General features: G+C 46.3%; 1 protein-coding gene across 4 annotated transcripts in view; it reads right to left on the bottom strand.

The window, feature by feature from the left end:
- The window catches only part of USP25 (ubiquitin specific peptidase 25), a 225,733-nt gene that overhangs the window by 79,768 nt on the left and 118,515 nt on the right, over positions 1 to 27,450 (bottom strand). For all 4 annotated transcript variants that reach the window (XM_063956354.1, XM_063956356.1, XM_063956357.1 and 1 more), the window contains one exon: positions 130 to 216. In XM_063956354.1, coding sequence (XP_063812424.1) covers positions 130 to 216 — 87 coding nt within the window. The remainder of the gene's footprint in view (positions 1 to 129; positions 217 to 27,450) is intronic.

The following is a 27,450-nucleotide window of genomic DNA, read 5'->3' as shown; positions in this document are numbered from 1 at the left end:
AGCCTATAACGTGGCAGGGAGGAGCCGATTGGCTGGTACTTTATCTCCATATATTTTATCTCCATCCAAGGCTTAGTAAATAGACCCCCAAAGATAACTGTGCTTACAGTAAGCACCCAGAAGATCTACCTTTTGGTTGCGTGGCACATCCTGAGCACTTGCAGGCTGACTGTAGTTCAGAACCAGTCTGCGAAATTCCAAGAGATTGAAGAGAGACTGAAAAAGAGAAAAGTAGTCATTGAGAAATCTGTATTCTTTCACCCTCATAACTAGTGTTCATTCTAGCACCCTGCACCTTTCAAAATCCATGCAGTTCTTCTTTCCTGCCTGGGGTGTCGCTCTCTAATCTGGTGCTTCTCAGAACAGTCTGGTCTGTATCTCAGCACTGAAATACAGACCAGAGTGTGCTGAGAAACACCAGAGGAGAGAGTGACACCCCAGGCAGGAAAGAGGAACTGCACGTTTTGAAAGGTGCAGGGTGCTAGAATGAACACTAATAACGGATGCAAAATTAAAATTCAGTTTAATTCCAATTTACAAAATGGTCTTGTATATGAAGACTGAAGTACTCTGCATAGTCGCCGTAACTTTTACAGTCAAAATGAAGAAAACATTTGGATATAATAAATAAAATGATAACTTGCAACATATGGGACCTGAATAAAAGTCTGCCGCAGTGTTATTCCTGCATGCAGTTGGCCGATGTTTTACATCTCTGTGTGAATCCCGGTCGCATGTGTTCCGATTCCCAGTCGCATGTGTTCGGATTGGTCTTTGGGGTGTAAACCAAGCATTTTTCATATGCTAAGCAGGAGAAATAGGTCAAGGTAGCATTTGAAAAACAATAAACCGTTCAACCTATTAATGCACTTTACAGGCGTTATTTAACGCCATAAAAGCGCATACAGGGGATCGGTGTAAGTCAGTGCCACAGATAGGAAAGAGGCTGTAGTATTATTCACTTTTTTGTGCATCGCACACTTGGGAATTATTTCATTTCAGACACATTCAATTAAAGAACACTATATAAATAAAGGAGAGAATGTGTTATATAGGGGGGTGATAGTGAGAGACAGACAGGAGTAGGGAGAGAGACACAGGGGAGTAGGGGTTGTAAAGTGAGAGAGATGGGATAAGTAAGGAGAAGAGAGAGACGGGGACGGAGGGGGAAGGAGACAGAATACGGAGAGATCAAAACTTGGGAGTGGTGGTAGGTAGATAAAGAGGTCTATTCACGAAGCAGTGAAAATAGTGGAGAAGTGAGCCAGTGGAGAACTTGCCCATGGCAACCAATCAGTGTTGAGGTAACATTTATAAAAATGCATTCTATAAAATTACACAAAGCAGTTGATTGGTTTCCATGGGTAACTTCTCCACTGGCTCACTTCTTCATGAATAGAGACGGGATAAGAAAGAAGATAGATGGGGGAGGGGGTGGGGGTGCGGACAGACAGGGGAAAGTAGTAGGAATATAGTGAGAGCAAGAGACAGGAGAAGAAACAGTAATGGGGAGTAGAGGGAAGTGGGAAGGTCTGTTAACACTGGTCGCATCATCTAACGACCCAGAGAACATCGGGGCTATAATACTAGTAATATTTGACAGATAGATAGCTATCTCACTAGTATTATAGTCCTTTCTATAAAAGGAGTATAATATATATCAGTCTATAGAGAGATTGTCAGAATGCCACTTTCAACACGTGTCTGCCCCGCCCTAGGGACGGGCCCCCAAATAAACAACTAATCAGTAGTGTTGTATGGTAACCCAGGTCGCACCATTCACACCGTAGGTCGGTCCTGGGCAGCGATCAGGGACCAAGGCCCTGGCAATATGTGCTCAGGTAAACCCCATCACACACACACAGGACCCAAGTATTTTGCTCAGTGTGAAAGGGGTATTAATTACCAAGCAATGATCTGAAATAACCAGAACAACAATTAATCAGGGCTTCTAGGATGCTGCAAATAACCAGTTTAACCATCAATAACCAGACTGGAAGATTCAATTAGTGGGGATTAACCCATGTGTTAAACCATCGAGGTAGAATTTTCCAAAAGGTCCATGATAAAGGACAACCACTGGTGTTTAACTCACGGGGAAACCCAGTAATTCAACATTTCAACATTCTGCGATACAGGAGGTAAGCCAGTCACAGAAGATGCAACACAGTCTACCCCACCTGTACCACAGCAGGATGTTGTATACTCATGACATCACATGACTTGGCAGAGCCACATGTACATATGCAGTCCTCCAAGCATGAAATTGCAGCACCAGTATCCTTCCGCCCTTATTTTTAGAATGTACTGTATTTGTATTCTCATTTACCAGAATACACTTTCGTCCACAGCCCATTAACCTACTGGTATATTTTTAGTGTATACGGTCGGAAACCGGAGTACCCAAAGAAAACCCATGCAAACAGGAGAATAACTTCCAAACCACACAGAGAGCCCTGGCCGGGAATCAAACTCATGACCCATGTTCCCATTCTTGTCAGACAAAAGTGCCCACCACTGTGCCACCGTGCTGCTCCAGTCTGTAAGTGATTTGTTTGCTTTAAGCTTGAAACACATTTAAAATGCCTGCTGTAAAGTTATTGTGGTTTTCTTTTCTTTTTTTTTAATCAGATTTATGCCTTTAACTTTTTACAGAGATTAAGGGTAATGAGTGGCCTTCTTGAAGCCTAAACTGCTGCCTCAAGATGCCCATCAATGACGCAGGTTACAATACACATAAGTACTTATGACGTCGCACCGTTGGGCCTGACAGGACTGCGGGGGAGGAACTGAAGGAAAGTTTCAATGGGCAAATTTGAAAAAACTGCAGCATTCCAGCTTTTTTTTTTTTTTTCTTTTGGATCTCTTAAAACATGACCTTTGCTTAAATCAACTGAAGACTGGTAATTCCAGCAACACATTCTTGTACATATCAGTATCTTCCAGATATAAAATAAGATTTTACTCACCGGTAAATCTATTTCTCGTAGTCCGTAGTGGATGCTGGGGACTCCGTAAGGACCATGGGGAATAGACGGCTCCGCAGGAGACTGGGCACATCTAAAGAAAACTTTAGGACTACCTGGTGTGCACTGGCTCCTCCCCCTATGACCCTCCTCCAAGCCTCAGTTAGGACACTGTGCCCGGAAGAGCTGACACAATAAGGAAGGATTTTGAATCCCGGGTAAGACTCATACCAGCCACACCAATCACACCATATAACTCGTGATAGGAACCCCGGTTAACAGTATGATAACAATGGAACCTCTGAATAGATGGTTCGCAATAACAACCCGATTTGTGTAACAATAACTATTTACAAGTATTGCAGACAATCCGCACTAGGGATGGGCGCCCAGCATCCACTACGGACTACGAGAAATAGATTTACCGGTGAGTAAAATCTTATTTTCTCTGACGTCCTAGTGGATGCTGGGGACTACGTAAGGACCATGGGGATTATACCAAAGCTCCCAAACGGGCGGGAGAGTGCGGATGACTCTGCAGCACCGAATGAGAGAACTCAAGGTCCTGCTCAGCCAGGGTATCAAATTTGTAGAATTTTGCAACGTGTTTGCCCCTGACCAAGTAGCAGCTCGGCCAAGTTGTAAAGCCGAGACCCCTCGGGCAGCCGCCCAGGATGAGCCCCCTTCCATGTGGTATGGGCTTTTACAGATTTAGGCTGCGGTAGTCCCACCGCAAAATGCGCAAGCTGAATAGTGCTACAATTCCAGCGCGCTATAGTCTGCTTAGAAGCAGGAGCACCCAGCATGTTGGGTGCATCTAGGATAAACAGCGAGTCAGTTTTCCTGACTCCAGCCGTCCTGGAAATATAATTTTTCAGGGCCCTGACTACGTCCAGTAACTTGGAATCCTCCAGGTCCCTAGTAGCCGCAGGCACCACAATAGGTTGGTACAAGTGAAAACCTGATACCACCTTCGGGAGAAAGTGAGGACGAGTCCTCAACTCTGCCCTATCCATATGGAAAGTCAGGTAAGGGCTTTTTTATGACAAAGCCGCCAATTCTGACACATGCCTGGCCGAAGCCAGAGCCAACACATGACCACTTTTCATGTGAGATATTTCAAATCCACGGTTTTAAGTGGCTCAAACCAATGTGATTCCAGGAACTTCAAAACCACATTGAGATCCCAAGGTGCCACTGGGGCACAAAAAAGGGGCTGAATATGCAGCACTCCCTTACAACGTCTGAACTTCAGGCTAACATCCTTCCTGGCTTTGATCAGGATAAGAATGACTTCCTCCGGAATGCCTTTTTCACTCAGGATCCGGTGTTCAACCGCCATGCCGTCAATGCAGCCGCGGTAAGTCTTTGAACAGACAGGGCCCCTGCTGCAGCAGATCCTGTCTGAGTGGCAGAGGCCATGGGTCCTCTGAGATCAACTCCTGAAGTTCCAGGTACCAAGCCCTTCTTGGCCAATCCGGAACAATGAGTATAGTTCTTACTCCTCTTTTCCTTATTATCCTCAGTACCTTGGGTATGAGAGGGAGAGGAGGGAACACATAAACCGACTGGTACACCCGTGGTGTCACTAGAGCGTCCACAGCGATCGCCTGAGGTTCCCTTGACCTGGCGCAATATCTTTTTTATTGAGGCGGGACGCCATCATGTCCACCTGTGGTCTTTCCCAACGGTTTACCAGCATTTGGAAGACTTCTGGATGAAGTCCCTATTCTCCCGGGTGGAGTCTGCTGCGGAAGTCTGCTTCCCAGTTGTCCACTCCCGGAATGAACACTGCTGCCAGTGCTACCAGGTGATTTTCCGCCCAACGGGGAATCCTTGTGGCTTCTGCCATCGCCCTCCTGCTTCTTGTGCCGCCCTGCCTGTTTACATGGGCGAGCGCCGTGATGTTGTCTGATTGGATCAGTACGGCTGGTGAAGCAGGGGCCTTGTTTTGCTTAGGGCCTTGTAAATGGCTCTTATCTCCAGAAAATTTATGTTAAGTGAAAACTCCTGTTTGGACCATAGTCCTTGGGATTTTATTCCCTGTGTGACTGCACCCCAGCCCCGAAGGCTGGCATCCGTGGTCCCCAGGACCCAGTCCTGTATTCCGAATCTGTGGCCCTCTAGTAGATGAACCCTCTGCAGCCACCACCGCAGCGACACCCTGGTTTTTGCCGACCGGGTTATCCGCTGCTGTATCTGGAGATGGGACCCGGACCATTTGTCCAACAGGTCCCACTGGAAAATCCTTGCGTGGAACTTTCCGAATGGAATTGCTTCGTACGAAGCTACCATTTTTCCCAGGACTCGTGTGCATTGATGTACCGACACCTGTCCCGGTCTTAGGAGGTTTCTGACTAGAGATGACAACTCCTCGGCTTTTTCCACTGGAAGAAACACTTTTTTCTGGTCTGTTTCCAGAATCATTCCCAGGAACAGAAGATGTGTCGTCGGGACCAGCTGTGACTTTGGAATTGAGAATCCAGTCCTGCTGTTGCAGCACTTCCCGAGAAAGTGCTACCCCCTTACCAACTGTTCCTTGGACCTCGCCTTTATCAGGAGATCGTCCAAGTACGGGATAATTAAAACTCCCTTCTTGCGAAGGAGTATCATCATTTCGGTCATTACCCATGGTAAAGACCCTCGGTGCCGTGGATAATCCAAACGGCAGCGTCTGGAACTGATAGTGACAGTCCGGTACCACAATCTTGAGGTACTCCTGGTGAGGAGGGTAAATGGGGACATGCAGGTAAGTATCCTTGATGTCCAGAGAGACCCTGTAATCCCCCTCGTCCAGGATCGCAATAATCGCCCTGAGCGATTCCATCTTGAACTTGAATCTTTTGTTATATGTGTTCAAGGATTTTAAATTTAAGATGGGTCTCACCGAACCGTCCGGTTTCGGTACCACAAACATTGTGGAAAAGTAACCCTTTTCCTGTTGAAGGAGGGGTACCTTGATAATCACTTGCTGTGAATACAGTTTTTTGGATAGCCACCAACACTGCCTCCCTGGCAGAGGGAGTTGCCGGTAAGGCAGATTTTAGGAAACGGCGGGGGGAAGACGTCTCGAATACCAGCCTGTACCTCTGAGATACTGTTTGAAGAACCCAGGGATCCACCTGTGAGAGAGCCCACTGTGCGCTGAACTTTCTGAGACGGGCCCCCACCCTACCCGGGTCCGCCTGAGCAGCCCCAGCGTCATGCTGTGGACTTACCGGACGCAGGGGAGGACTTCTGCTCCCGGGAACTAGCTGTGTGCTGCAGCTTTTTCCCTCTACCTTTTCCTCTTGGCAGAAAAGATGAGCCTCTAGCCCTCTACTTTTCTGGGGCCGAAGGGACTGTACCTGATAATACAGTGCTTACTTTTGCTGTGGGGTAGCTTGTGGCAAAAGTTTTGATTTCCCAGCCGTAGCTGTGGAAACGAGGTCTGAAAGACCATCCCCAAACAGTTCCACCCCCTTCTAGGGCAAACTTCCATGTGCCGTTTTGAATCGGCATCGCCCGACCATTGCCGAGTCCATACCCCCCGTCTGGCGGCAATGGTTTTACATAGCGCTTATTAGTGATGCCAGTCGGCAAATATCCCTCTGTGCATCACGCATGTATCAGACAGCATCTTTTATATGCTCTATTTTCAGCAAAATATTGTCCCTATCTATAGTATAAATATTATCCGACAGGGAATCTGACCACGCAGCTGCCGCACTGCACATCCATGCCGAGGCAATAGCAGGTCTCAATATAATGCCCGTGTGTGTGTATATAGCTTTAAGGGTAGTTTTCTGCTTTCTATCAGCAGGTCCTTCAGGGCGGCCGTATCCGTGACGGTAGTGCCACCTTTTTTAATAAGCGTGTAACCGCTTTATCTACCCTAGGGGTTATTTCCCAACGTGACCTATCCTCTGGCGGAAAAGGGTACGCTGCTTAGAAATTATCAATTTCTTATCGGGGGAAGTCCACGCTTCCTCACACACCTCATATCAATTCCTCAGATGCAGGAAAACTACTGGTAGTTTTCTGTCACCAAACATAATACCCTTTTTTGTGGTATCTGGGGTATTATCATAAATGTGTAATACATTTTTCATTGCCTCAATCTTTTAGAGCCCCTGATGACATGTGAGACGCTTGGACAGGCACAAGCTGAGCAGCCGGCTGTCCTATGTCGTCAAACCTTTTATGTAAGGAGTTGACACTGTCACGTAATTCCTTCCATAAGTCCATCCACACAGGTGTCGACCCCGCAGGGGGTGACATCCCATTCACAGGCATTCGCTCCGCCTCCACATCATTATCCTCATCATACATGTCGACACAGCAGTACCGACACACAGCACACACACAGGGAATGCTCTGACAGAGGACAGGACCCCACAAAGCCCTTTGGGGAGACAGAGGGAGAGTATGCCAGCACACACCAGAGCGCTATATATCACAGGGATATCACCTATAGAGAGTGTTTTCCCTTATAGCTGCATAATATATATATACTGCGCCTAATTTGTGCCCCCCCTCTCTTTTTAACCCTTTTCTGTAGTGCAGGACTGCAGGGGAGAGCCAGGGAGCGATCCCTCCAGCAGAGCTGTGAGGGAAAATGGCGCCAGTATGCTGAGGGAGATGGCTCCGCCCCTTTTTCGGCGGGCTTTCTCCCGCTATTGTAAAAGTTCTGGCAGGGGTTAATAAACACCTATATAGCCCCTGGGGCTATATATGGTGTCAGTTCGCCAGCCAAGGTGTTAATATTGCTGCTCAGGGCGCCCCCCCCCCAGCGCCCTGCACCCATCAGTGACCGCAGTGTGTGGTGTGCATGAGGAGCAATGGCGCACAGCTGCAGTGCTGTGCGCTACCTTGGAGAAGACAGAAGTCTTCAGCCGCCGATTTTCCGGACCACCTTCTTGCTTCTGGCTCTGTAAGGGGGACGGCGGCGCGGCTCCGGGAACGGACGACGAGGTCGGGTCCTGTGTTCGATCCCTCTGGAGCTAATGGTGTCCAGTAGCCTAAGAAGCCCAAGCTACCACCACTTAGGTAGGTTCGCTTCTTCTCCCCTTAGTCCCTCGGTGCAGTGAGCCTGTTGCCAGCAGGTCTCACTGAAAATAAAAAACCTAACATATCCTTTCTTCCTAGGAGATCAGGAGAGCCCCTAGTGTGCATCCAGCTCAGCCGGGCACAGAAATCTAACTGAGGCTTGGAGGAGGGTCATAGGGGGAGGAGCCAGTGCACACCAGATAGTCCTAAAGTTTTCTTTAGATGTGCCCAGTCTCCTGCGGAGCTGTCTATTCCCCATGGTCCTTACGAAGTCCCCAGCATCCACTAGGACGTCAGAGAAATACAAAGACCACAATTTTATTTGCCTATCAGGTTTTGCACACAAACCAGAAGCAACAAAACAGCGTATTCCTTCTGCTGGAGTCAGACTAAACAACACAGGCGTATCAAAGTGACTGGAAGTAAACAAGCTCGTCCCAACAGCTGACAGCAGTGTCAGTAATGCACCATCTGTTACAATCTGTTATAAGACTAAAGATTGCCGAGGAGTAAATACATTTATTGTAAACAAACTGAAACGTGTAAGTTTACACACCTTCGGCCGACCGGCAAATATTAAAGTTTGTGCTTTATGCATCACTTCTGCAATAAACAAATTTGAACACTGCTGTAGGGAAAACTCCATCCCAAGAGCGCAGGCAGCGAGCTCATGGATTGCTGCGCTCGCCACAGGTTCTATTCCCACTCTATAGGTGTGTACACACGGCAAGATTTTTTTCTCTCGATTTTGACTATATAGTCAAAATCGTAACAAAAGTTAGTGCAGATCGCAATGTGAAAGTCACCTTGCGATCCCGATGTGTGGTACGGCGAGGTCGGTATCACAAGCCTAGATACACTGGGCAGGCAAGTCAATTTTGACTACCTAGTATAAAAGTATAGTCACTTGACACTTAGCCAAAATCACACATAGTCAGTATCGCAAGCACAGTCATCTAGGCTTGCGATACCGTCCTAGTCCCTATCGCACAGCGAGAATCGGGGTTAGCCCAAATGTTACCGTGTGTCGGGGACACCCACAAGTGGGAATAGTGCCCGTCAGTCGGCATGTCGACTAATGGGATTTCACCAGGGCAGGATTCCGGCGTCTGTATAGTGACCGGCAGTCACAGAACCGCATCCCGCCAAGAGCAGTATGTGTTCCAAGTTTATGCCAGAGATGTGGTTTGACAATGATAACCATTACAGTCAATTTGTACACAATGCACTACTTTAATCAAGTATCATATACACAAGACAGCCTGCGTCTGGACAATGTTCATATCTACTGGAATACGAGGAAAGGCTTGCAAGGCTAGACATGTTTACAATGGAAAAGAGGAGACTAAGAGGTGTCAAAGTCGGAAAAATATCACGCTACACGTTGCCATATATTCACACCATGCGCTTGCCCGCTGCACGTGCACATTCTCTCCCGTGCGTGCGGATACTCGCAGCTGCGTGATGGCACTTCCTCGGCCATGCGCTCGAGCGCGTGGTATGTGCATTTACGGTAGAGTTTGTGTGCGTCTAGCGGGCGACTCAAATGTTACATAGTAAATCCAAATAGAATGTTTTATAGGTAATGTTCCCCTTAATAATAACTGTAAGTTTGTTTATTGTAACTGGTCGCTGAACAGAGGAATTCCTCTTTGCATGATACGAAGGGTCAGACAGGGTTTGAGCAGTTGTGTTTGGTACCTAACTAAAGAACATTTTATTAGAAACAATCCGGTGCTGGTTAGGTAAAGATTAATCGCTCCTGCGTATAGTTATGTCTATTAGTAGTTCCTGGACATTTACTATATTTGCGGTTCATTATCCATGCGGCGGGAATTCTGAGATTCCCTCCCACCTGAGCAGTTTGATATAGTCACAGCCCACCTGTTCAAACAAACCTATGACCTTTTGTTGTAATGTGAAGACAGATTCCTGTGTCCAATGAACAATGAGAGTGTAGGGCCCTTTGTAGTGTACTGTATGCAGTGTATATAGGGAACAGCCAGACTGGACCAGCTCAGTCTACTCTCCACAACGGTTTTCATCATTGACTAACCAGGAGCTGGTAACCAGGGCTACGCAGCGAATCATTCCCCAGTGTGTAAGTACTCTCTGTAACCAACTTATTCTCTGTTTGTATTTGCCATACTATCTCCCTCTCTCTGTTATATTGTATATGTGTAGTTATTATGTTTAGATATTGATGTTAGCCTGTAGTGTATGAACTGTTAACTGTTTTCAATTTTTTTACATAGCTAGATATTGTTAGTAAAGGTTTTGGAACCTTAGCAAGGTATTGTGTGTTTATTACATTGCTGAGAGTATTCAGAGCGTCTCAATCGCTCAAGAGGCTTTCATACAATAGAGGTTAATTAGCATTGCATTGTGCTCACATTACAAAACCAAGGTTTACAGTATAGGCTCAGCCTTTCATTGTGTTGCATACAAGGTTTACTGAGTGTTATCCCGTGAGCGTCTGCGCCGCTCGTGTTCCCCTCGTGGTCACGAGCGTCCGCTGCGCTGGTAGCGTAGCATTACGGTAGTCGGCCGCCTACAGCGTGCTCGACACCAAGCGTTAAGCTGTGAGCGAGCGTGCCGCATGTGCGTCTCAACCACGGCTAAGTGCCTGCTACACTAAGTGCGTACCCTTACGGTACCCCATACGCCAATTGCGTACTGAGTCTCTTACCCACATATAGTAAATGTTATAAGAAAATATTTAGCTTTATCAATTGGGGCCTCGTCCTTCCTCCACATATCCGCACTAGCGAACACAAGCAGACTTTATCTGTCAGCAAAGGGGGAAGGTAGTATCCCTTGGTATCCGTGTTGGTGGTTGGGGATACAGTAGTGCTGACTAGATAAGCTTCTGCATCGCTACGTTGTAGGAGTGCTGGTGGAATCCGGGAACCGAAGAAGGTAAGAACATTAAGCTATTGTCTTTTTAAATCTGGTTTTTATTTCTATTTGGTGCCAACTGCACACGCAGATTGGATGGCTTGTCTGTTTAAATAGGTTTAAAAGTATTTTTAATCGCTCTGCATAGCGTGATAGTTTTTACCCAGGCTTAAAAATGACTTCAGGGGCTGGCATGATGATTTTCTTTGTGACAAAAGGAGCCGCATGGTCTGTCCTCCATTTTGTGTAACCCTCATGGATGTGGAAGGGGGAGGAGCAGCGGCCATTTTGGGAAGGTCAAAAAAATTTATTTATTTTTCTAAGCGGCTGATTTTCAGTTGACTCAGGAAATAATCAGCCATCCATTGTCAAAAAAGAAATCATCATTTAATGAGTTTTTAATGAATTTATCTAATCCATATCATAAATCAATTATAAATAGTTCAGATGGGGATTAATATAAGTTAATAGTAAAATGAATATTTGATTTAGGAAATACACAAATAAAACAAAGTTGTGGTTTTTTTTATTCTCTCTTTCTCCCTTCAAGAGCCTGTTTGGCTCTGCTGCTTGTGAGATGGGCCATTGAAGTGCAAATGAACCTGTGTGACTGGGTTTTGTTTTTTTTTTCTCTCCCAGCAGTGAAAGAAATCGCCTTCACAGATGGTTAAATAGCACATTCATATGCAAATTAGAAGCACTGAATAGGGTCTCATAGGTGTAATATCTATATGTGCGTGCTTACATCAATGTGTGTTATTAGATTAATTTAGAATTGCATTTTCACCTGTGTATTTTCACATATCTCACCTTCCTGCTTGCCATTTATCATTGATAACGTGCTGAGAAAGATTTGTTGCTATTGGTAGTTAAAAGTAATATTAATCCGTTAAGGAGTAAATTGTAAAACACGCGCACGGCTTGCCTAAGATACAAGGAAGTTCTGTGTGGTGTTCAGTAAATGATTACAGTTAAAGATCATTTACTTTGATATAAACGTGTTAGTTGTATTTCTGTGGATATACCTGGCTTGCGTACACGTGTCTCTAACAAAGGGCGGGACTAGCGTACGCGACGCAAGGGCCGACGCACGGAGCGTATATTACGCAACGGAGCGTCTTGGTACGCCCACATAATACAAATCACACGATAGTATTATTTTAGTAGGCGATATGGAGGCAACGAGATAATAGCGCAAGTCAATCTCAATGTCCTAAATTTTAAGCTAATAGATCCTTCTCTAGTTGTAACTCCTTTCGGGATTAGCCTGCGATACTGAATGAAAGGGATTTCTGCGCAGAAACGAAAGTAAAGAGTATATGAGGTGAAAGATTATGTATACATATATATGTTTCTAAATTTTGGGTGGAACCACAGGAAATCGAGTTCTCGTGAGGTACATACGTGTAAGTGACGGCACGGTGGCTTGGGAGGCATCCCTTGTTAAACATATTAAAAGAAGAGCATTAGAGTATAGCAGACCAGGAGGTCTACTGTAGCACAGACCAGGAGGTCTACTGTAGCACAGACCAGGAGGTCACGGACCAGGAGGTCCAGAAACAGACCAGGAGGTCTAGGTACAGCAGACTAGGAAGTCCGCTATAGATAAAGAGTAAAGGAGCACAACACCAGGAAGGGTTGGTGCGGTACCCATATAGGCCATTAAGCTCTGGCTGAAGGAATTCGCAGCCACAATTTTCGATTCCACTGGTCGTTCCGCACATAAGATTAGTTGCTTATGTGCAGAACGATTGTACCGCATGTAATTGTGTGCATTAGTTAGTAACTTGACCCAGTACCATTTGCGTACGCTAGAGGGGTCATAAACGCTATTTGTACATTCTAACGTGATTTGTGTAATTTTTTTTATTTTAAGGGAGGTTCGCTGGTCACTCGGGAATTCTCTAACAACCGATACTTGCTGGGGACTGGTAGGTCCAACACGCCCCAGTAAATAAAGGTTCATAGGGGCCCTAAGTTGGGTACAGCAGCTCTGAGTCAGTGATTGCAGTACTGGCCAACGTGGGCGAGGAGTGAGTGGAGGTACTCGGTAAACTTCCGCCGCCGGCCTACCCCGGACATCTTGGTTTTTGTAAGGGTTCGCTGAAGACCCTGATTTGAAGGTCAGAGGTAGTGAAAGCAACACCTGCAAAGATGGGGGCCAGTTGTTCAGGTAGGGGGCGATCAACCTCGGTTCGGGTTGACTTAGTAAACCGGCCAACAGGGTCGGCAAGGTATGTCATGTGTGAGAAATACGGTTCACACACAGAGGTTTTGTGCGATGAAAGGGAAAGAATGACTGTGCATGACGGGGAAAAGTTCCCAAGGGTAGGCAGTTTTAGTCCCGAGGTGTTACAAAATCTAAGGAGAAGGATATGTCTCATTAAATCTGCAAAGAGACGGACCCGACATTATGATTGTTTACAGTTATGGCAACGGGAAGGTGAGAGACAAGGAGAATTAGCTTACACAGCTGACTCTCACTTTGGTAAGAAAAATATGGCAACAAGAGAGAAGGTGGTTACAGAGAATGGCACACTGGGGGATAAACACTGGGGGATAAACATGCACTTAGTAACTGTATAGATGAGAAGAATAATTGTAACGAATGTAACAATGATAAAAGTAAAACTGTTAAATGTACAACTGTTAACCTGTGCAAGTTGCACTCCATGTTAAACTTCCCTCAGGATTACAAGCAAGAAAGTGAGCCCAGCACGAGGTCGACACCATTTCCAGCAGCCATCATACAAGACATCCAGGTGGACGCGACCAAATCGGAAAAGGCAGTAATCAAACCCCCTTACGGAGGGTCAGGTGAGGTCGTGTCCACAGGTACATACAGTGTTATATATCACGCACAAACAAATATATCTCATATTGTAGAACCAACACAAGATGATGTTATAATTGAATGGAACATCAAAAGACACCTGGAGTCACAGGGCAGTAAGCAAATGACAATCAGTAGACAAGCCCTGACAACGAAGCCACACCAGCTTAAGCCCCAAACCCCTGTGAGAAATTCAAATGTGATAGTTTGTTATCATTGTCACAAAGAGGGACATTTTGCAAGAGATTGTAGATCAAGAAAGATCCACAGAAGGTATATCAACCCCCTAGACAAAAACACGAGCAGAGTTATGACACACAAAATTGTAATCAAGGATCATATAGGAAGACGTTTGGGCCGCACCTGTAATATGCAGTCAGGAAAGGTGATCATTAGGACTGATAGTAAGCCTGAGGTTACAGTCAATGAAATTGGGAGGTCATTCCGTGTAGACACAGGAACGGCCGGGTAAACTTTGTAATTTATCTGTAAATGTTTCTTTCTCCCCATCTCTGACGTTCATCGGCAGAACTCAAACATCACATAGCTACTTGGTCTTTGCAGAAGTCTATCTAACCCCAGTGTGACCTACCGACATCGGTGTGTCCTGGCCAGGCACAAAAGGGTGGAGTGTGGAAATGCTGGTGGGGGAGACTGCGCAAAGATACCAATGGATGTGATGGTGTGACAGCCTGATGGTGAACGGAAGATCTGACAATGTTTTTTGTTTGTTGTTTTAGGTAACATATATATGAATTGTTCTCTCTCTCGTTTGTTTTTTTTTCCTCTTCTCTCTCATGTTCTCATGCTTTACAGATGGTATGTCACACATCAGTTAGACAAATGGTAATGGTCAGCGCACTTGGGGATGCGGGTACCAAGGGGGGGGGGGGGGGGGGGGAATGACGGGGGTGGGGGTATGAACAATGAGAGGGGGAGGTGATGAGTATTGTGTGTGTATTAATGAGGTGAGACGTAGTGAGATTTTTCTGTTTATTTGTTTATTTATTGTTAAGGTTTGTGTACAGGACTCTTCGGGTTTGCCATATAGGATATCCCTTATGGCTATCCCTTCTGAGTGGTGCACTTATGCCCGGATGTGAGTAGTCAAATGTTCTGGATGCCACTATCAGGTGTGTCTTGACAGACTACCCTTTATTTGTATACCCTCCAAATGGTATACCCTGTATAGAGTAAATCCCGGCTGGATTAAATGTCAGGTGTGCCCTGGTAAGGGTCACCTTTACCATAGGTGTGGTCTGATTGTCTGAATGCCACTATCAGGTGTGTCTTTACAGACTGCCCTTTATTAGTATACCCTCCCAATGGTATACCCTGTGCAGAGTATATCCCGGCTGGATTCAATGTCAGGTGTACCCTAGTAGGGGTCGCCTTTACCATAGGTGTGGTCTGCCTATGTGACTCTGAATGTTCTCCGTTAAGCTGGTGTGGGATGAGCGCGACAGTTGCGGCGTCCCGCCTGTCAGACTCTCCCTGTGTAGTCAGTAGGAGGTAGCGGGTGTACGGCTGTGTGTAAGTCACTTACCGCCGGGGGCAGGTGGATGTGCCTGCCGTCGGTTTCCACAGTCTCGTCACTCGTCTCGCACTGCCTCCCTGTCTGTCTGTCTGCAGCTCCGGTCCCGGGTCCGATAGCAGGCGCTCCTGTTCGCGGGTCCCGTCTGCTTCCTGGTTGCCCGCGTCACGTGATAGGTCACGTGAGCGGACGAAGTGTCTGTATTCTTGCACTCTCCCTCTCCGGCCTGAGAGGGGGATCTGCAATGCGTTGATATTGAAAAACGGTCTGTGTTGGGGTGTGTGGCGGGTCTCCAACGCGTTTCAGCATACGTGCCTTTTTCTAGGATCCTAGAAGCAGACGGGACCCGCGAACAGGAGCGCCTGCTATCGGACCCGGGACCGGAGCTGCAGACAGACAGACAGGGAGGCAGTGCGAGACGAGTGACGAGACTGTGGAAACCGACGGCAGGCACATCCACCTGCCCCCGGCGGTAAGTGACTTACACACAGCCGTACACCCGCTACCTCCTACTGACTACACAGGGAGAGTCTGACAGGCGGGACGCCGCAACTGTCGCGCTCATCCCACACCAGCTTAACGGAGAACATTCAGAGTCACATAGGCAGACCACACCTATGGTAAAGGCGACCCCTACTAGGGTACACCTGACATTGAATCCAGCCGGGATATACTCTGCACAGGGTATACCATTGGGAGGGTATACTAATAAAGGGCAGTCTGTAAAGACACACCTGATAGTGGCATTCAGACAATCAGACCACACCTATGGTAAAGGTGACCCTTACCAGGGCACACCTGACATTTAATCCAGCCGGGATTTACTCTATACAGGGTATACCATTTGGAGGGTATACAAATAAAGGGTAGTCTGTCAAGACACACCTGATAGTGGCATCCAGAACATTTGACTACTCACATCCGGGCATAAGTGCACCACTCAGAAGGGATAGCCATAAGGGATATCCTATATGGCAAACCCGAAGAGTCCTGTACACAAACCTTAACAATAAATAAACAAATAAACAGAAAAATCTCACTACGTCTCACCTCATTAATACACACACAATACTCATCACCTCCCCCTCTCATTGTTCATACCCCCACCCCCGTCATCCCCCCCCCCCCCCCCCTTGGTACCCGCATCCCCAAGTGCGCTGACCATTCTCTTTTCTACAAATCACAAGGAGGTAGGACACCTCCGGGTCTAGCGGCACTGACCCAATTCTTTCCCAGTGAGCGCTCTCTCTCTCGAACACCAGACAAATGGTAATGCAAGATTTTTGCTCCTTACAGAAAGATCGCAGATTTGGAAGGAATATTGTATCACCAGAATGTTCGTTTGGAAGATTGAGAGACAGCACCTTTGAGATGACAACAGAGCAAGAAAAACAACAAGACTAGAGGACAAAAGACATCGTAACATTTTTCTTTCCCCTCAAAGTATTTTTTTGTACCCCCATTACAAATTTCTCTTTCTCCTCCTGTAAGATGGACTCGCCCCAAGAGACTGCAGTCCGTGTTTTCCTGTTGACCATGATGTAGACCAGAGCAGTCTGTTTCGGTGAGAGTACCAGTGAGGTCGAGAAAGGATCCGGAATGGGTTCTGATGACTGAGACGGAGGCGTAAATTTCCAATCGCAACACAATCACCGAGAAAAGGCGAGTACCGGAAAACGATCTAGCAGCCATGTTATTTATAGACATTGTGAAGGATTGTTAGCTGAAGAGAACTGCATCTGTAGGCATTGCGACAACATAGTTGAGGATGGGTGCATCAAGAGATGTCAGTCCAGTTTTAATATCCACGTGGACCGGCATCCATTGAGTGACTATCACTCATTAGTGGGTAAAGTGTTAGATCAGACAGACTGTTGGGTATGCTCCCAAGTACCTCAAGGTCATAGCAAATCAGGACTAGTACCATTCCCTTTAACGATAGGAGAGGTACTTGAGTTAAGTGGTGGGAGGCCGGTGGACAAGAGGTTTAATATCTCTAGTCCTCCTAGTTTGAAGCTCCACCAATATCATGTGGATAGGTCCTTAGTATGCTTTAACATTTCCAATCCCCGAAAGCCGGGAAATTGGGAAGTGTCATGGAGTAATCAAACCATGACCTTTTCATACAGAGCCGACAAAATGCCCATAGACACAGAACTTATACGCCAGATAGCCGACCATGGAAGATTTTTCCCGGTATAGGTACACTCTAGGAAGTAGGACCATGCGAGTTGGAGAAGTATCACCAGGATACTGTGCACATATCGTACAAACAGATACGTGTACTAAACAGATGGGAGAATTAGGGTTAGGAGATTCCACATGGAAAATTTGTAACATGGTAATGTCATACTCCGTCCCATATGTTCTCCCCGATGATGCATATTTCATATGCGGGAGAAAGGCGTATAAGTGGCTTGCCCCAAACTCAGAGGGATTGTGTTATATTGGAAAAGTACTGCCTGAAGTAATGACTGTATCCCATACCAAAATGAAAGACATTCACCGTGGTGCCCAAGCTCCTTATACTCACACTCATTACGAGCACATCGTTAAACGGCACCTGATAGAAAGAACAGAGCATCCGGCTTCTGACCTGATCCATGAATCCACCGGGATTCAATTCCTACTCGCGTTAGATATCACTCGTACCGCCAGAGGAGTGATAAATTATAGATATATATCTGCGCTTGCAAATTTATTAGACAATATCACCGAAATGTATGATGACACATTCAGGTACACTGGGAAAGAGTTACAAGCCTACAAAACAGAACTGGTTCAGCATAGAATGATTCTTAATTACCTCACAGCTGTGACAGGCGGGTATTGTGTTACCCTAGCAACTCAATATGGAATAAAATGCTGCACGTATATCACAAACAGCACGGAGGACCCGGCCGAGGTCATAGACCAAAAGATGGATGACATTTTACAATTAAAATGGGAGTTCCGAAGGAGACATAATCTCACTCTCGCTGCTGTGGGTAATGAGCTGACCAGTTGGGTGTCATGGTTGAACCCACGAAATTGGTTCTCGGGCTTAGGAGAATGGGCCCAAGGTATTATTATGGATATAGGGAAAAAAAAATTGTGTATTCTAGGAGTCGTCATATTGGTTGGACTGATATTTAGATGCGTTCGGGCTTTAACGAAGTGTAAAGGTAGTACTAGAGTGATGAGTCTGAGGAGCGAAGACACTGTAATAACAACAACTAATTTGATTTATGACCCAACGATAGAGACAATGTTGTGATGAAAATGTGATTCCACGGTCCGATTCTTTCACCCGTTTCTCCTTTGTTTTCCTCCAAGGTACAAAGACATCCGCTTGGAAGAAGAATTTGACAACCTCTTTTATACAGACCATTGATGGACTATGCCACAGACCCCCAATATCCCTAGTGACTTTAACTTTTACGATAGCCCAATACCTTAGAGACTGTAATTTCATGGACACTGGAAAAGCTTTTGTCACTATTTATAGCAAAAGCACCGAGAGACATCAGACAACATGTACATCAAGACAGGACATCAGACAAGACCTCAATCGGCGACTGTTTATATAAACTCACATAGTTTACGACTGTATTTATAACGATTGTTTCTTATCCTCATCTCTACAACCTCCAGGTAATGACACACATAGTCGATAGGGAATATAGACACATATATCAGCATTCACATGTCCCCCCCCCCCCCCTTCATGTATCATCAACTAATTGTGCTCCCCATTTGTTGCAACCAAAAGCCGAAAAGAGCTCGGTAGAGTTTGACAGCCCATCCACAGATCCCTGACACGGGATAAGAAGGATTCAAATGTATACTTCGCAATACCTCGAAGCTTGATTTAAAACACGTACGGCACGATGATACATGACCCCTCAAACATGGATTCATACATACATGCTTCTACTATCTCACTAGGTCATACTTTTTCCCACCTGCTCCTCTCCTCCCTTTACCCAATCATAAAATGGTATTTACATGATGACATATATTTTTCTTTTTGAACTGTTTTAGGAAGTGGCAGTTATTGATGACTGCCAAAGGGTGGACTGTCAAAGTCGGAAAAATATCACGCTACACGTTGCCATATATTCACACCATGCGCTTGCCCGCTGCACGTGCACATTCTCTCCCGTGCGTGCGGATACTCGCAGCTGCGTGATGGCACTTCCTCGGCCATGCGCTCGAGCGCGTGGTATGTGCATTTACGGTAGAGTTTGTGTGCGTCTAGCGGCGACTCAAATGTTACATAGTAAATCCAAATAGAATGTTTTATAGGTAATGTTCCCCTTAATAATAACTGTACGTTTGTTTATTGTAACTGGTCGCTGAACAGAGGAATTCCTCTTTGCATGATACGAAGGGTCAGACAGGGTTTGAGCAGTTGTGTTTGGTACCTAACTAAAGAACATTTTATTAGAAACAATCCGGTGCTGGTTAGGTAAAGATTAATCGCTCCTGCGTATAGTTATGTCTATTAGTAGTTTCTGGACATTTACTATATTTGCGGTTCATTATCCATGCGGCGGGAATTCTGAGATTCCCTCCCACCTGAGCAGTTTGATATAGTCACAGCCCACCTGTTCAAACAAACCTATGACCTTTTGTTGTAATGTGAAGACAGATTCATGTGTCCAATGAACAATGAGAGTGTAGGGCCCTTTGTAGTGTACTGTATGCAGTGTATATAGGGAACAGCCAGACTGGACCAGCTCATTCTACTCCCCACAACGGTTTTCATCATTGACTAACCAGGAGCTGGTAACCAGGGCTGAGCAGCGAATCATTCCCCAGTGTGTAAGTGCTCTCTGTAACCAACTTATTCTCTGTTTGTATTTGCCATACTATCTCCCTCTCTCTGTTATATTGTATATGTGTAGTTATTATGTTTAGATATTGATGTTAGCCTATAGTGTATGAACTGTTAACTGTTTTCCCTTTTTTTACATAGCTAGATATTGTTAGTAAAGGTTTTGGAACCTTAGCAAGGTATTGTGTGTTTATTACATTGCTGAGAGTATTCAGAGCTTCTCAATCGCTCAAGAGGCTTTCATACAATAGAGGTTAATTAGCATTGCATTGTGCTCACATTACAAAACCAAGGTTTACAGTATAGGCTCAGCCTTTCATTGTGTTGCATACAAGGTTTACCGAGTGTCATCCCGTGAGCGCCTGCGCCGCTCGTGTTCCCCTCGTGGTCACGAGCGTCCGCTACGCTGGTAACGTAGCATTACGGTAGTCGGCCGCCTACAGCGTGCTCGACACCAAGCGTTAAGCTGTGAGCGAGCGTGCCGCATGTGCGTCTCAACCACGGCTAAGTGCCTGCTACACTAAGTGCGTACCCTTACGGTACCCCATACGCCAATTGCGTACTGAGTCTCTTACCCACATATAGTAAATGTTATAAGATAAATAATAAGAATTTACTTACCGATAATTCTATTTCTCGGAGTCCGTAGTGGATGCTGGGGTTCCTGAAAGGACCATGGGGAATAGCGGCTCCGCAGGAGACAGGGCACAAAAAAGTAAAGCTTTACTAGGTCAGGTGGTGTGCACTGGCTCCTCCCCCTATGACCCTCCTCCAGACTCCAGTTAGGTACTGTGCCCGGACGAGCATACACAATAAGGGAGGCATTTTGAATCCCGGGTAAGACTCATACCAGCCACACCAATCACACCGTACAACTTGTGATCTAAACCCAGTTAACAGTATGACAACAGAAAGGGCCTCTTAAAGATGGCTCCTTAACAATAACCCGAATTAGTTAACAATAACTATGTACAAGTATTGCAGATAATCCGCACTTGGGATGGGCGCCCAGCATCCACTACGGACTCCGAGAAATAGAATTATCGGTAAGTAAATTCTTATTTTCTCTATCGTCCTAAGTGGATGCTGGGGTTCCTGAAAGGACCATGGGGATTATACCAAAGCTCCCAAACGGGCGGGAGAGTGCGGATGACTCTGCAGCACCGAATGAGAGAACTCCAGGTCCTCCTTTGCCAGGGTATCAAATTTGTAAAATTTTACAAACGTGTTCTCCCCCGACCACGTAGCTGCTCGGCAGAGTTGTAATGCCGAGACCCCTCGGGCAGCCGCCCAAGATGAGCCCACCTTCCTTGTGGAGTGGGCTTTTACAGTTTTAGGCTGTGGCAGGCCTGCCACAGAATGTGCAAGTTGAATTGTGTTACAAATCCAACGAGCAATCGACTGCTTTGAAGCAGGTGCGCCCAACTTGTTGGGTGCATACAATATAAACAGCGAGTCAGATTTTCTGACTCCAGCCGTCCTTGCAATGTATATTTTTAAGGCTCTGACAACGTCCAACAACTTGGAGTCCTCCAAGTCGCTAGTGGCCGCAGGCACCACAATAGGTTGGTTCAGATGAAATGCTGATACCACTTTAGGGAGAAAATGCGGACGAGTCCGCAGTTCTGCCCTATCCGAATGGAAGATTAGATAAGGACTTTTATAAGATAAAGCCGCCAATTCAGATACTCTCCTGGCAGAGGCCAGGGCTAGTAACATAGTCACTTTCAATGTGAGATATTTCAAATCCACCTTTTTCAATGGTTCAAACCAATGGGATTTGAGGAAATCTAAAACTACATTTAGATCCCACGGTGCCACCGGAGGCACCACAGGAGGCTGTATATGCAGTACTCCCTTGACAAAAGTCTGGACCTCAGGGACAGAGGCCAATTCTTTTTGGAAGAATATTGACAGGGCCGAAATTTGAACCTTAATGGATCCCAATTTGAGACCCATAGATAATCCTGATTGCAGGAAATGTAGGAAACGACCCAGTTGGAATTCCTCCGTCGGAACCCTCCGATCCTCGCACCACGCTACATATTTTCGCCAAATGCGGTGATAATGTTTCACGGTGACTTCCTTCCGTGCCTTAATCAAGGTAGGAATGACTTCTTCTGGAATGCCTTTCCCTTTTAGGATCTGGCGTTCAACCGCCATGCCGTCAAACGCAGCCGCGGTAAGTCTTGAAAAAGACAGGGACCCTGCTGTAGCAGGTCCCTTCTCAGAGGTAGAGGCCACGGTTCGTCCGTGAGCATCTCTTGAAGTTCCGGATACCAAGTCCTTCTCGGCCAATCCGGAACCACTAGTATTGTTCTTACTCTTCTTTGCCGTATGATCTTCAATACCTTTGGTATGAGCGGCAGAGGAGGAAACACATACACTGACTGGTACACCCAAGGAGTTACCAGTGCGTCCACAGCTATTGCCTGTGGATCTCTTGACCTGGCGCAATATTTGTCCAGTTTCTTGTTGAGGCGAGACGCCATCATGTCTACAATTGGTCTTTCCCAACGGTCTATTAACATGTTGAAGACTTCTGGATGTAGACCCCACTCTCCCGGATGAAGATCGTGTCTGCTGAGGAAGTCTGCTTCCCAGTTGTCCACGCCCGGGATGAACACTGCTGACAGTGCTATCACGTGATTCTCCGCCCAGCGAAGAATCTTGGCAGCTTCTGCCATTGCACTCCTGCTTCTTGTGCCGCCCTGCCTGTTTACATGGGCGACCGCCGTGATGTTGTCCGACTGAATCAACACCGGCTTTCCTTGCAGGAGAAGTTCCGCCTGGCTTAGAGCATTGTAGATTGCTCTTAGTTCCAGAATGTTTATGTGAAGAGACTTTTCCAGACTCGTCCATACTCCCTGGAAGTTTCTTCCTTGTGTGACTGCTCCCCAGCCTCTCAGGCTGGCGTCCGTGGTCACCAGGATCCAATCCTGAATGCCGAATCTGCGGCCTTCTAATAGGTGAGCCTTCTGCAACCACCACAGAAGTGACACCCTTGTCTTTGGTGACAGGGTTATTCGCAGGTGCATCTGCAGATGCGACCCTGACCATTTGTCCAACAGATCCCTTTGGAATATTCTTGCATGGAATCTGCCGAATGGAATTGCTTCGTAAGAAGCCACCATTTTTCCCAGGACTCTTGTGCATTGATGTACTGACACTTTTCCTGGTTTTAGGAGGTTCCTGACCAGATCGGATAACTCCTTGGCTTTTTCCTCTGGAAGGAAAACCTTTTTCTGAACCGTGTCCAGAATCATTCCTAGGAACAGCAGACGAGTTGTCGGGATTAAATGGGATTTTGGAATATTCAGAATCCACCCGTGTTGTCTTAGCACCTCTTGAGATAGTGCTAAAGCTGTCTCCAGCTGTTCTCTGGACCTTGCCCTTATTAGGAGATCGTCCAAGTATGGGATAACTAATACGCCTTTTCTTCGAAGAAGAATCATCATCTCGGCCATTACCTTGGTAAAGACCCGAGGCGCCGTGGACAATCCGAACGGCAGCGTCTGAAACTGATAGTGACAGTTTTGAACAATGAACCTGAGGTACCCCTGGTGTGCGGGGTAAATCGGAACGTGTAGATACGCATCCTTGATGTCCAAGGATACCATAAAGTCCCCTTCTTCCAGGTTCGCTATCACTGCTCTGAGTGACTCCATCTTGAACTTGAACTTTTTTATGTAGAGGTTCAAGGACTTCAGATTTAGAATAGGCCTTACCGAGCCATCCGGCTTCGGTACCACAAATAGAGTGGAATAATACCCCTTTCCTTGTTGTAATAGGGGTACTTTGACTATCACCTGCTGAGCGTACAGCTTGTGAATGGCTTCCAACACCCTCTCCCTTTCGGAAGAGACGGTTGGTAAGGCAGACTTCAGGAAACGATGAGGAGGATCCGTCTCTAATTCCAACCTGTACCCCTGAGATATTATCTGCAGGATCCAGGGGTCTACCTGCGAGTGAGCCCACTGCGCGCTGTAATTTTTGAGACGGCCCCCCACTGTCCCCGAGTCCGCTTGAGAGGCCCCAGCGTCATGCTGAGGTTTTTGCAGGAGCCGGGGAGGGCTTCTGTTCCTGGGAAGGAGCTGCCTGTTGGTGTCTCTTCCCTCTTCCTCTGCCTCGTGGCAGGTACGACAAGCCCTTTGCTCTCTTATTTTTGTAGGAGCGAAAAGGCTGCGGTTGAAAGGTCGGTGCCTTTCTCTGTTGGGGAGTGACTTGAGGTAAAAAAGTGGATTTCCCGGCAGTAGCCGTGGCCACCAAGTCTGATAGACCAACTCCAAATAACTCCTCCCCTTTATACGGCAAAACCTCCATGTGACGTTTTGAATCCGCATCGCCTGTCCACTGTCGTGTCCATAAGGCTCTTCTGGCTGAAATGGACATAGCACTCACCCGAGATGCCAGTGTGCAAATATCCCTCTGTGCATCACGCATATAGATAAATGCATCCTTTATTTGTTCTAACGACAGTAAAACATTGTCCCTATCTAGGGTATCAATATTTTCAATCAGGGATTCTGACCAAACTACTCCAGCACTGCACATCCAGGCAGTTGCTATAGCTGGTCGTAGTATAACACCTGCATGTGTGTATATATTCTTTTGAATAACTTCCATCTTTCTATCTGATGGATCCTTAAGTGCGGCCGTCTCAGGAGAGGGTAACGCCACTTGTTTGGATAAGCGTGTGAGCGCCTTGTCCACCTTAGGGGGTGTTTCCCAGCGCGCCCTAACCTCTGGCGGGAAAGGGTATAATGCCAATAACTTTTTTGAAATTATCAACTTTTTATCAGGAGCAACCCACGCTTCATCACACACGTCATTTAATTCTTCTGATTCAGGAAAAACTGTTTGTAGTTTTTTCACACCATACATAATACCCTGTTTTACGGTATCTGTAGTATCAGCTAAATGTAACGTCTCCTTCATTGCCAAAATCATATAACGTGTGGCCCTACTGGAAAATACGTTTGAATTTCTACCGTCGTCACTGGAATCAGTGCCCGTGTCTGGGTCTGTGTCGACCGACTGAGGCAAAGGGCGTTTTACAGCCCCTGACGGTGTTTGAGGCGCCTGGACAGGCATTAATTGATTGTCCGGCCGCCTCATGTCCTCAACTGACTGTTTAAGGGAAGATAAACCATCACGTAATTCCACAAATAAAGGCATCCATTCTGGTGTCGACCCCCTGGGGGGTGACATCTGCATATTTGGCAATTGCTCCGCCTCCACACCAATATCGTCCTCATACATGTCGACACCACGTACCGACACACACCGCAAACTCACAGGGAATGCTCTAATGAAGACAGGACCCACTAGCCCTTTTGGGGAGACAGAGGGAGAGTCTGCCAGCACACACCACAAAGCGCTATATATACAAGGGATATCCTTATATTAAGTGCTCCCTTATAGCTGCTTTAATATATATATATATAGCCATTAATGTGCCCCCCCTCTCTGTTTTACCCTGTTTCTGTAGTGCAGTGCAGGGGAGAGACCTGGGAGCCGTTCTGACCAGCGGAGCTGTGACAGAAAATGGCGCCGTGTGCTGAGGAGATAGGCCCCGCCCCTTTTTCGGCGGGTTCTTCTCCCGCTATTTTTCCAGTCAGGCAGGGGTTAAATATCTCCATATAGCCCCTATGGGCTATATGTGAGGTATTTTTAGCCTTGTATAAGGTTTATATTTGCCTCTCAGAGCGCCCCCCCCCAGCGCTCTGCACCCTCAGTGACTGCCCAGTGAAGTGTGCTGAGAGGAAAATGGCGCACAGCTGCAGTGCTGTGCGCTACCTTATGAAGACTGAGGAGTCTTCAGCCGCCGGTTTCCGGACCTCTTCACGCTTCAGCATCTGCAAGGGGGTCGGCGGCGCGGCTCCGGGACCGGACTCCACGGCTGGGCCTGTGTTCGATCCCTCTGGAGCTAATGGTGTCCAGTAGCCAAGCAGCAAATCCACTCTGCATGCAGGTGAGTTTACTACTTTCCCCCTAAGTCCCACGTTGCAGTGATCCTGTTGCCAGCAGGACTCACTGTAAAGAAAAAAACCTAAACTAAACTTTCTCTAAGCAGCTCTTTAGGAGAGCCACCTAGATTGCACCCTTCTCGTTCGGGCACAAAATCTAACTGGAGTCTGGAGGAGGGTCATAGGGGGAGGAGCCAGTGCACACCACCTGACCTAGTAAAGCTTTACTTTTTTGTGCCCTGTCTCCTGCGGAGCCGCTATTCCCCATGGTCCTTTCAGGAACCCCAGCATCCACTTAGGACGATAGAGAAATTTAGCTTTATCAGAGGGGACATGATCAACATCTACAAATATATAAGGGGACAATACACAGAGCTTGAGAGGGACCTGTTTTTGGTTAGATCAACACAGAGAACTCGTGGACACTCGTTCAGGTTAGAGGAGAGGAGATTCCGCACAATACGGCGTAAAGGCTTTTTCACGGTAAGGACGATACGTGTTTGGAATTCCCTGACTGAGGGAGTTGTAATGGCAGACTCAGTCAACACCTTTAAGAATGGATTAGATAAATTCCTACTGGATAAGGATATCCAGGGTTATGGTGCATAGTCACGCACTATAGTTATTATAAAAAAGAGGGATAAAACGTAGAACTCGATGGACAAATTGTCTTTTTTCAACCTTAGATACTATGTTACTATGTTACTGAGGTCGCACGTACCATATAAAACACAATTAAATACAGACATAAATGCAAAGTAAAAGAAATCAATGAAATTTAAATAGGCTGCAGCAGCCACATCATTTATATACTACCAATGGGAGGGACCAAGACACACTCAGCCAATAGTATCAGCTGCTGATTCTCATCATCAGCGAGGAATTTGTCAGCAAGGGTTGAGCACGCAAAAGATATACCCCTCCTGACAGGCACATATGGGTCTGTGTTGTGGTCTATGTTGTATTTACAAGAACATGCCCATATAGTACTACTATACTTTCCATTAAATGTAATAAAGGAAACAAACACAGAGAACACATTAATGCAACGAATATAGAAAACACAAGTGCTGTCCGTGTTGGGGATGAAGGCGACAAGAAATTGAAGCACGCTGCCGAGACTATTTGATATGTGTACAATACAGCTGGTAAACATAAAATGAGCTGGATCTGATACTCCAAAGTGTCAGAGAATTGAATTTCATACATAGTTGAGGCACCACGGGATCACTGTCTTACAGAGTTACTAAACGTCTCATTTGTCGCTCTACTGAGTCATCTTGCCATAATTTATTTCCTTCAGGCTGGATAATGGGTCATTTCTTAAAAACTGAAGATGGGGAAAAAGGGGGATTGTCTTTATTATGGAACACTTAATATTTAAAATAACCATTACTACATAT

Source organism: Pseudophryne corroboree, chromosome 2, assembly GCF_028390025.1.
Source record: "Pseudophryne corroboree isolate aPseCor3 chromosome 2, aPseCor3.hap2, whole genome shotgun sequence".
NCBI classification, from domain to species: domain Eukaryota; kingdom Metazoa; phylum Chordata; class Amphibia; order Anura; family Myobatrachidae; genus Pseudophryne; species Pseudophryne corroboree.
Note: the sequence above shows the minus strand (reverse complement) of the source record. Positions and strands in the feature narration are given on the sequence as shown.